Raw genomic sequence first — 12,008 nt, 5'->3', positions numbered from 1 at the left:
TTTAATTTCAAACATCAAAGAAATAATATAAAGATCGCTGTAAGTATGAAAGGTCTATACGAAGTACCTGTACTTTTTGCTAATCAACAATGTTACTCCCTTGATAGCGAACCAGAGGTAACCTCCAGCTTATGAGGGTAAATGAACGTACCGTTCCCTAACATGTCTCTTTGATATAATGCAGCATTTTCCACGTCTAGGTCTTATTTAATTTTGAAGAAATTAAAATTGTTGTTTGTCACTACTCACTTTATACGCTTGTTTCTCCGCCTGCCCGTATAGTTCTGCTGAATATCCACTGTGGTATAAGGCGTTATAAGGTTGGTCCCGCCAGACTATTCTCCTTTCCTTAATGGTTTAATAAAAAAATACAGTTCCAAGAAGAAAGGTCTAAAGAAACAATGGTTCTTTCCCAGAATTTGACAAAAACTGGACTGCCCTTAAAGAAATGTCCATCATCAAACTTATCTCATCATTGTCACCTGTCTAAATATTTTAACAATTTTCTTATGAAATTTAAAATGTTCACATTTTTGGTTCACATTTCCGTTGTCCTTTACCCGTAACTCATTTTACCAAAAAAAAAAATAATAAAAAAAAAAGTAAATTGGAAAATAAATAATTTCAACAACATTTATGCAATATGAATGTCATATGGGTGTTGATGGTGGGGGTGGCGATAAGTTTACGTTCTCGGTTTGCGATTATTTTGCCTTCTTTGTGTATGTACTCAGTGTGACACTGACTGTATAAGTATGTATATGTGTGTATGTGATGACGACAATGATGATTATGTTGAAATGCTACTGATAATAATAATGGCGATGCTAATGATGGCGGTTGTGATGGTAATATAATGTAGGAGAGCGTCTGTGGGAGAGGCAATGCGAGTGTGTCTGTGTATTTAATTCCACATTAAATAAAAGAAATTGAACTTAAAGAACCGTAAAAATTACGTTTTCTTAGCTCTGTATGTTACTGTGAGTAGGTTTCTTTTTACGTTAACGTAACATATAACGCTTTTGCCTTTACTTTTGGCACGAACGTATAAATTAAACAAAACAAAATGGAAATTCAGAAATTATGTTTTATGCCTTTATTTTTCTCTCCTTTATTTATAGGCAACTTTCGTTTGTTTCTTGTAAATGTATTTCATTTGTTTTATTGTTGTTTTTCTTCTTCTTTCATTTAGTTTTGTTTTGTTATTATTTTCATTTAGCACTGGAAGATGAAATATTTACATACAATCTTATAATTAAATTTCATTTATATTTAATAATTATGTGCAATTATTGTTTTATAGTCTAGTATAGGAAACTTAAGGCTAATGATAATAATAATAATAATAAATTTACAGTTGGTTGGTTGCATCCAAATGCCAGCAATTTCCAGTTGCTGTACAACATGCCAAGAAGTACAAGTTCCATCGACGTGAACAAGTTTCCAAAGAGCATGCAAGATGGAACAAGGAAAGTGATTTTCATTTTCTCAGTGTTAGGAAACTATGTTTAACTAACACTGTCTTCCGTTATAATATTGTTAAAATGTGGATAATAAATATTAATAAGTGGAAATTTGCTATATCATAAGCCTCTTAAGACACGATGTGGAGAGGCTAACTATGTTATAATTTATTTTAATCAATAGTTACACATTTTGTTTTTTAAGAAAAAAAACTTTCCTTGTGCTTAAGGGAAATTGAACTTTTTTCGAATTGGGAAACCTTTCATAAAATTAAAATTTCTGTTTGGGAATACAATTTATGAAATGTATACGGGTAAATAACAGATGACATCACTTATTGGTCCTTAAAAAAAACATCTGATGCTGTTATCTAAATGTTGGATTTACTTTTATTTAATGAATCGGTTATTTTACAAGCATCTCATAGTCTTCTGCCCATAAACTCAATTTTGAACTACTTAAGGGACGACTGTGTAGGCGGTTAAGACATTAAATATTTATTTACTCATCGGAATACAAATTTATAACTTTGGATACATTTTTATTAATTTTTTAAAACAATGCAACTATAGAAAATTTGTCATGAAAAAGCCGATGAGGATATGTCTCATGAACAGGATCTGCATTCTATAAACACCATTTCTATTATATTGATTTCTGTTACGTATGGTAGAACATGCCAAGTTTATATGGGACGCTAGAAATTTCCGTGCCTTTGAAAGTATCAAGCATCTCCAGCCGAGGTTTTAACCAATCTCGGCAACAGAGCTTGTCGCATGCCAAGTCAAACTTATTTTCTGCATAAAAATGTAGTCTCAAAACGTCAACGTATTCAAAAAAGGGTTTTTTGTTGTAACAGTCGAAACCAACTTACATGGTTTTGCTATTTCGTTCAGGTTAACGACAGCATAACAACTGGAGAGAGATGAAAATGTTTATAAGTGCGGTTGTAGAATTTAGAAGATTTTCCTAAAGAATTTTAGTTTAATTTAATTCTTTGGTTCCTCTTATATTGAGCTTACGATCTCGTCATTTGGGTAAAACAATTTTTTGTCATAGGAGTAATTTTAAAATAACTTCTGGGGAGAATATTCCCGACAAAAGACAAGGGAACTGATGAATATTTTTTACTCTTTCCGAAACCTAGGTATTCCCTGCCTTACCCCCGGTGAACATTACCATCGTTCTCCACTAATAAAAAAACGTTGTTTTTTTATAAAAACAACAATAATGACATTAAACTATTTTGCAACAACAAAACACTAAGGTATCCCGAACAAACATGCCAACATTGTTCCATAGAAGAATATAGGTAGACGCATCGACACAGCTGCTGGGACAATGAACTGTCAAACCAATTTTGAAATTGAAAATATTGAATGAACAATTTTTTAAATTTGTAAAAATTGTTGAAAAACCCGTGTTATAATAACCTCCGAAGGACGTCGTATAGGAAAACATATAAAAATCTACTTATATTTGAAAAGACATTCAAAATTGTTTGACATAACAATGTTCCTAAGTGTTGACGCATCTACCTATATTTTTCTACCATGCATTGTTCTATAAAAATTAAATTTAAATGTAGTTGAATATGTTTAAACCTTTTGATTGCAGACTATTAAAAAAAACATTTTTTTGTTAGCGACCGTTTCATAATTAATCTTTTAACTTATCGATAAATTTTGCCAACTACCGAAAATGTGGCAAAGCGGTTGCAGGTCGAACAATAGTTAAGCCTTTTTCTGACTTAAAATTAAAAGGTGAAGTACAATTGCAATTTGAACTGAACAATTTTACACTACATCCAGATTTCTACCACATTGAATATTTTTAGCGCTTCCGGAAATGTCCTGAACTAAAAGGTCTACCTCGTTTCCTTATATAATTCACGTTTGCACTGAACCTAAGTTCAATAGGACTATAATGATGGGAGAAGTCTTGACCAAATCACAGGATTCCTTTTTCCTTGTATGATATGTAGGAGAGGTAAAAACATGGTCATCTTTGTACCGAATCTGACCAAGCAAAATCATAAATAGCATGCCGCCATTGTTCATTTTCTCTCCCCAACTAAAAAAAAATATTTCGATGTGCAAAAAATGGACTAAAGTAGAGATTCCATTGTTTGCTTTACATGCGATTTTGGATTGTACTGCATTTTTGATCATTTAACTCGATATATCTGTCATGTTCCGAACTCAAGGGCTGGATCTACTTAATCAAATAATCGCTGAATCATAAAATATAGAAAATATCATCATAACATTTTTCACAGTATGTAAGAGAATTATGACTTTGAATAAATATTCGAAATGCGTACCTTTTGTTCTTTTTTTAATTCTACCTAAATTTTCATTTTAATTCAATTATTATAACCTAGAAGTTCAAAATATTTACAGCCCTAAATTTGAACAAGGATCACCAATGAAAAAACTTGAATCAATAACTTCCATGTTAATCGACAATGTTGATACATTGGGGACACTTTCACGCTCTTGTTATTGTTGGCTAAGTAAAAACAATTTTGTGACATTTATGTAGACTTTTACCCCAATAGGGGGGAATATTTCCGTCAACATGTGTTAACATTTCGTAATAATTGTTTTGGCATTGAAACAAGATTACCACATCAAATAATGTCATCATTGGAAATTAATTAGCCATATTTAATAATTAATTGTAAATTTGTTTGTGGTCTTGCGCAGGACCTCACATTAAAGGCAGGAACGTAAAAGCAACGATTCACATGCGATGGATTTAGGTAAATGAAATGATTTGCTTTCATTAAGAGGATAAGTAATAAGCACGTAAAAATTGAAATATTCAATATTTTGCACCAATTAATAAGGATAATTGTTCAATCATTCATTATTTGTCAATGGTTTAAGGTTCAAATATCTTAAAAAGTGTCACAGTTTTGTGATTTAATCCCTCAACACTGGTTAACGTACATCAGTTGTTCTTCTAGTTTAATAAAAAAAGAAAAAAATGGTGACTTCTTTCCGCTGCAAAATATATTATATTTTTTTTACAAAATATAACTATAAAAGACAGAATTTACACAATATTATTTTTGAAAGGCATTTGGTAAAATTACTACAAGGTTGGCTATATCTACTGAAAATGAAAATTGTGTTTTAGGGCACTCAGAAGAACGACGGAATATAATTTTGTGATTGAATTGCAGTACGAAAAGTAAATAAATAATAAACAACACGTAAACAAGTGCGATTTTCTAATATTAGTATGATTTTCTTAAATTATCTATCATTTCCAACAAAAACGGTAAAATTCAAACTCAAATGTTCCTTTTCTAACGTTAGCTCCCAGAGAATACTTTATTTCCATTCTTAACGTAACAATAAATTTCGACAGCTACCAAAAAAGTGGCAAAGTGGTTGCAGAATTGCCTTTTGAACAATAGTTAAGACTTATTTTGGGATAAAATTAATAGTTTAAATTCAAATGTCATTTGAATTCTAAATAACATAATATAACAGAAACTAAGTTGTCAGCTAACCGGACAGATATATCCTGACCCCATATAAGTTAGGACAAAAAGTCTACTTTGGACAATAAACTTAACATCTCAAAGCTATTGCGATTTGAGTTTTTTTAAATTTTAAATCACAATAATTCTTTTTGTTAGCAAATTTGATGGTCCGTAAGGTTCGATCTTATATAGGCCTTGATATAGACATTGGTTGTCATATATGTCTCAAAATAATAATGCCTCAAAATAATAATAAAAATAATAATTTTGGTTGGCTTTAAAAACTAATATGTTTCCAACTTTTTGATATTGTATAGAACTCCACACTACGTTAAGATTTCTACTACATTGATACTTCTTAGCGCGATTGGTAGACTATCGCAGTTAAGGACTTCAATGTAAACGTTGCCTTACATTTAAATCAAATCAGCTGGATTTGCTGCAACCTTGTAATACATATTGCAATCTTTCAATAAGATTGACCATTTGTCCTTTGACCAAACTTGCCCGGTGTTGTGAATACTATTTTTTTAATCATAACTTTAAAATATTCCAAATTTGTATCCCACTATTCCTTGTTCCATCTACTTAAAATTGGTGCTGGAAGAATTGTTGATTGATATGTAACAATGATTAGAATTATCCACTTGAACTCACATTGTCTGGAATTGCTGGTATTTGGAATGGAATTTATTTTACCCCCCAAAGAGGGCCTTGGAAACATCTTCACTTTCCACAGTTGTTTTTTTTTTACACAAACTAATTTATTTTCATATTTATATATTTATTTTTTTGTTTAACTTTCATTCAAAAATTAATTTAATTATTCCTTTACAAAATTATTATCTATTTACGCATACACTATCACATTCCTGTTAATACGCAATACCTTGCATATCTTTACACATTTTTTTTTTGTTTTTGGGAGGAGAGGAGGGGTTTATTGTTTCCTCATAATTTGTTTTTGTTGTTGTTTTTTGTTTTGTTTTTGGTGTCCCACATATATCAGTATCAGTCCACACATTCTGACTTATGCCTAAAGAATTTTACAATTATTGCTTAGACCAAAAACAAGTAGTGGCACAGGGTGGCCGGGGGTAGATGCAACTAAAATTCAGTCAGGCGCATTTGAGATGCTGCCACAGCAGCATTCTACTTTCAAGTTGAAGAACAAAGCTTGGTTTGAGAGATGCAAAGAGTTGGGTGCGCTTACACATCTGTTCCACAGCCCTCCTGATATCCTTCGTCAGGCGAATTTCGACTTGTGGTGCTGATCAGGGCCCGTTTTATTGCTGTGACCGGAGGAAGAACAGGAACACCGCCCTTCTGCCAGACACGTATCGTTTTGGCATTGACCGCTGTGTTGTTGTGATTTGTTGTTATGTTGTTGTGTATGGGAGACGTTCGGGACGTTGTGCTGTCGAGGCTCGTGTTGTGAGGCCTCTGACGTGGCAGTGTCCGGCTGGTAAATGGTGGACTACTTGTGCTTGTGGTGCTGGTGTAACTACTTGAGGTTAGGGTGGCTCGACACAGGGGGTTACTGGCACCTGGCCGGCCCAAGGTTCCGCCCATGAGCTGTTTCTGTAGTGGATTCATTTGCAGGTGATGCTGCAGCTGCAGTTCGGCCCCAGGCACAACCGGCAGACCATAATCATTGGGATAGCCACCGATTCCCCCCATAATTCCAGAACCGGAATTGGAAAGATTCGTCGTTGTTGTTGAGGCCGTAGATTCAGTGTTCATCTGGCAACTGCCATCATTCGAGGGGAAGGTGTGATTGAACGAGGTGCGCGGAAAAGTTTTACTAAAGTTATCCGCACTGCTGCCGGTTTCGTGCAAATCATACAGCTGGGTACTATCCATGATCGGAGTTTTGTCAGAATAACGTCGCAAAAACAGATCATCCGCCGAAGATGAGGTGCAGGCTCCCGCGCTTATGTCTTCCCACAGACCAGAGGGATACAGGGAGTCACAGCCTCCAGCCCGTTTGTACTCGCCATTTGTACTGAGACCGGCTAGTTCCGAGTTCAGGGCTTTCGTCAAAATTGGTGGAATCTTCAAATCGGTAAACTCGTCACCCTCGAAACGTTTGGTGTCGTTGATGAGGTCAGGATTATTGCCTGCGGATGCTGTGGGCGAAATAAAACATGGTGCAGTCGACAAGACGCTGCCATTCGTGGCATAACTCATGTCCGTGAGTCGCGGAGGCTTTTGCAAGGGGTTGGCGCTCTGAGTTGAGGCTGAGTCCTTTTCACTGAGATCCATTTCATCAGCTATGATTTTCGCATCGCCATTATTGCCATTTCCCGAACCCATGGTACCATTCAGGCCGTTCGCCTGAGTTTTGTTTCCGATCATATTCTGCTGGTTGATGCTGGTAATCACCTCCATGTTGTTGGGCGTTTTCGAGACATTATAGGGTTCCCGCTTAAGGCGCATCATGAGGAACATAACAAACAGGAGGACAAAGATTATCAATATGACCAGGGCAGCACTGAGACCCACAATCTGGCCACTGCCCAAAGAGGCCATTCCAGCAGCTCGCATACGCACATGTAACGTGAAGTTAGCCTCTGAGGAGCCGGCACGATTTTCGGCCACACAGTAGAATTCACTCGAGTCGATTTCTTGGGCATTGGTCATAACCAGGCGAGATGTCTTCTCAAATCCCCCATGCTCCAAAATGTGGAGTCTTTGATGGGAACTGAAGGCTGTGTTATTCGTTAAGAGACGTCCATTCCAGTACCAGTTGACCACCGGAGCAGGTATGGCCTTGGCTCGACATAGAATGGATGCATTCTCTCCCATGGTCGCTTCAACATAATGAGATGAGGGTAAAATTTCCGGTTTGCAGGCAAAGTCGTCAATACTCAGATCGGCGAACGATTGATCCAACACACGTTCCGGTCCTCCACCACAAACCGGCGCCACCGGGTAGGGTATGTTCTTTTGCATCAGCCATAGCTTCGCATCGCGCAAACGACAATCGCACATCCAGGGATTGTCGTGTAATTCGATGCCATGCAAGCGACTCAAGGTCTCTATGGTCTTTGGCACCAATTCGCTCAGCTTGTTGCCGTTCAAACGCAGCAGTGTAAGGCCCTCCAGCCCCTCAAACGCCTGGGGCGCTATCGTCTGAATGTCGCAGTGGGACAGATCCAATTTATGCAGAGCCGGGGTATCCACAAAGGCATTCGGTTCTATCTTCTGTATCCGATTGGAAGCTATGGTCAGGTCTCTCAGCGATGAAATGTAACTGAGTGCCATTGATGGAACGCTGAAGAGGAGATTTTGAGACAGATCCAATTCGACAAGATTGGTGAGGCCCTTAAAGGTCTGTGGTTCAATGTGTTCGATGCGACAGTTACGCAGATACAGCTTTTGCAGATTCAACAGATTCATGCGCACAAACTGTTCATTGAGCATAGTCTGGAGCCGGTTGCCTGACATATCCAGAACTTGGGTGGACGGGTCGATATTGTTGGGTATTTGCTTCAGCTCGCGATCGATGCACTCGACGGTCTGTTTGCCGCCCTTCCATTTGCAGGCGCACACCGTTTGACAGGTGCTCATCTGTTGATGGTTGACGATGACAGTGTTGTCGGGCAAATGGGGCTGGGGAAACGGATCGACATATTCCTCAGATATGGTGGGACTATCCAAAAAAGAGTAGCTGCTGCTGCTGACAGCCATGTTATCTAAAGGAAGTTGTTGTTGCTGCTGTTGGTGTTTACGGGCACCTATGTGGCGGGAACTTGAGCCGTAGTGGTGATGCTGCTGCTGCTGTTGATGGTGATGTGCCCTATCGGTGGGATAGGATGACGCGGAAGCCGAAGAAGAAGAATAGGAAGAACCGACAGCTGATGACGAAGCCAAGGCTTTCGTAAAATGATACGATGTACCGGAACCGGCATAATGTTTTATTTTTTGAGCACGTCCATAGTGTGACGTTAATGAGGACGACGACGACGACGATGATGACGGCGATGAATGGGAGGAAACCCCAAACACCAGGGTTGTTATATGCAGGACCAGCAAATGGATTAGAAATGTCATCTTCCAAAGTTTTGTCATGTTTGTACGTCGCCTTAATGACTATTGACATCAAACGAACCAACGAACGAAAAGGGTTCGTTAGCAAGCACTGGTATCCTGTTATCCTTGCTTTGCGGGGGCTGAGAAGCAACCCGTGTTTCCGTTTCCTTAATTTTTGTTACACAACAAGAGTCGTTTTTGTTTATTTGGAATTGTTTCCTTTTTAATGGATTCTAAAGCACATCTTCTTCTTCGTGGGACAACATTTCGAAGAAGTTATATAATTTATTGTTGTTGTTGTTGGCGTTATTGTGACTTTACGGTTTTTGTTTTTGCGGTACACATTTTGTCATGGGTTAAACTACACTTAATTTGTGAATATTTTCTTAATTACTTTACAACTTTGAGCATATTTTTGTGATATCCTTTTTTAGGTTAGGTTGCGCTAACAACTTTTTGTTGTGGGTTTGTTTTGCATTTCCGTCACTTTTCCTCTGAGGATTTGTTTTGAAATTAAATTTTCTCCATTAATCATATTTTTGTTGTAGTTGTTTATTTTTCACTTCTTTGCTTTTCACATCATTCTTTGCTGTTACTGTTGCAATGATATTTTCAGAATTTAATTGGCCTAGTAACGGTAATTAAATATTGGCAACAAAACTTCTTCTCCTGCCCTTCTAATTGGGTAGATGCATCTCACAATCTCACATGGACCCGTACACTGACACACACCAATGCAGGGCATCGGACACATGCACACCGTCGTACTTCAACACCGCACAACCGTTTTTCATGCTTCTCTTCTTCTTGTTCCGGGTTTACGCAATTTTTCGTTTAATTTATGCCAAATCCGTTTTAGAATTTTTCAAGCGTATCCGTTTTCCTTCTTTTTTTTTTGGTTTGCTATTTCGTTTTGCACTTTAATTTATTCTCTTTTTTGTTTTCCTGTTAACTGGTATTTTTGCACGTTATACGCGTTTTCTCCGATATGTTTTTTTTTCTGTTTTTTTGAAAAGTGAATGATGATGACGCTTATGATGATATGCTTGATTGCTTTTTTGTTCTTAATGTTGTTGTTTTTGTTGTTGTTTATTCTTGTTATTCTCTTTTGTATGTTTTACATGTAAGCTTCTTCTTGCTCTTCTTCATGCACATCTATATGTATGATATTTTGTGAGATATGTATTTAAACTATGATTTTTTAGGAAACGCTCAGTAACGACGGCTTTAAACACCCAACCATCGGCAACGGCTAATCGAAACGAACTGAATTATCATCGTCCAACTGAAGGCAACGTCTGTGTGCCTCGTTTCGCATCTTCATTTTCGACCAGTCATGCGTGCAACACAACGTGAACCACAAACGCCAAGTGAAGAGAGAGCGATGAGTGATACTTCTTTACTTTCCAATTGGAAAATTGAGGCGAAGTAACGAAGCCCAGCAACATTCGACCAGAAATGTTGAGAAACAAAGTGGCATTTCGAATTCAACCCAAAACCTTGGAAGTAACAATGTTGCGTTGATGTCCAATGTTAAAACTCGTCTAAAAATGTTTTTATTATCATTAGCGTAGAATTACAAATTCAGAATTAATTTATTAGCGTTTAAGATGTGACTTCAAATATTTGACATTGTGAGTTCCATATCTACCATACCTACTAAAACCAAAATCGACAAATATGGAAAAATTGGCAACAGTTGAAAGTTGCAGTGCTAAGACCTTCGTTACGTTTAAGTGACTTATTTTTATAACCTCCACTTTGAAAAGGAGGGTATATTAAGTATGTCATTCCGTATTCGTCATAGACCCCGGAAAGGCGATGTCCGTCTGTATGTTGAAATCATGATAAAGCCCACATTATTTGACAATGGCTAAACATTGTATATATAGGTCCACGTTTTTCTATAACGCTGAAAAACCACAAGTGGCTATCGTTATTGCACTCCAGCTTTTAAATATGAATAAATTTTTTGTGTCTCGTACCACCGATCGTTACCGTGACACTGGTAGCATAGCCCGACGACAACGAAGTGGACGGAAAAGAACAGCAACATCAGCAGAAATGGTTTGAAAAGTAAGGAAGCTACTTGATCGAATGCCGCCATAACAGCCGATGGTAGCTCTCCGCTCGTATTAATCGACCGTGAAATCAGAATTAATGCCTAATATTATCGCGAAAATATTCTGGAGGCTATACTAAAGCCTTGGGCACGCAAACATTTTGTGCCGTAGACCTTGGACATTCCAACAGGTCTCAGCACCATCGCACTCAGCACGCACCTAAAAACAGTTACAAAATAGCGCAGAGCAACATTCGGGCAGCGTGTGACGGTTTCATAATTCGTGCCAAAGGTAACCAATTCGAACAAATCTAAACTTATTCTAAAATTTGTTGCTATTTGCGACATTTTTGCTTTCATTCAATAAAATTTTAAAAAATGTAAAAATTATGGCGTTTGACTTTGTTGCAGTTTTTTTTCTCACCCTGTATATATCCTCGGTAGCAATAGGGCTAAAAGACTTAAAACTTGCAAGTATTTTGTTCGTTTATATAAATTTTTCATTTTTGGTATTTATGGAAAATATTTATTTATTTGAATTAGAGCATTTCAAAAATTATTTAAAAGGTAAATATTTATCTTCATAAGTACGGCATGATTATTAAATTACGAAAAATATAATGAAAAAGATAATATGTTTCACAACTCCGTTAACATCTTGGAGGCCAAATTGTTATATGGCCCAAAGATAAAGATCTTTTAAAAGATTTTAGAAAATATCCGTAAATTTCGATATTATTTGTTGTATATTTTATCTTAATTTGAAAGGAATTCAACATGAATTCCAGGTTTTTGCTTGTATTCCGTGAAGTTTTACGCCACTGACACTTATGACACTTATTTTTCCTACATTTGCCTAAAGGCTTTACTAGTTTGAAGTTTGGGTCATATTTTGTTCAATACATATTATAAAAGAAGTTTAAATACATTTTCATAGTACATATTATTAAT

General features: G+C 36.7%; 1 protein-coding gene across 1 annotated transcript; it reads right to left on the bottom strand.

The window, feature by feature from the left end:
* Window positions 1-5,205: 5,205 nt before the first annotated feature.
* Window positions 5,206-10,330, bottom strand: LOC131802010 (uncharacterized). The gene has a single exon (XM_059121326.1). The coding sequence runs from the start codon at window positions 9,032-9,034 to the stop codon at window positions 6,170-6,172; it is 2,865 nt and encodes a 954-aa protein (XP_058977309.1). The 5' UTR covers window positions 9,035-10,330; the 3' UTR covers window positions 5,206-6,169.
* Between the last annotated feature and the right edge of the window lie 1,678 nt (window positions 10,331-12,008).

The sequence above is a fragment of the Musca domestica genome, unplaced genomic scaffold, assembly GCF_030504385.1.
Source record: "Musca domestica strain aabys unplaced genomic scaffold, Musca_domestica.polishedcontigs.V.1.1 19, whole genome shotgun sequence".
Taxonomy (NCBI): Eukaryota; Metazoa; Arthropoda; class Insecta; order Diptera; family Muscidae; genus Musca; species Musca domestica.
This window is presented reverse-complemented; position numbering and strand designations above follow the sequence as displayed.

Excerpts from the sequence above, each read along its gene's own strand:
- LOC131802010 (XM_059121326.1), bottom strand. The coding sequence starts at position 9,034 with ATGACAAAACTTTGGAAGATGACATTTCTAATCCATTTGCTGGTCCTG.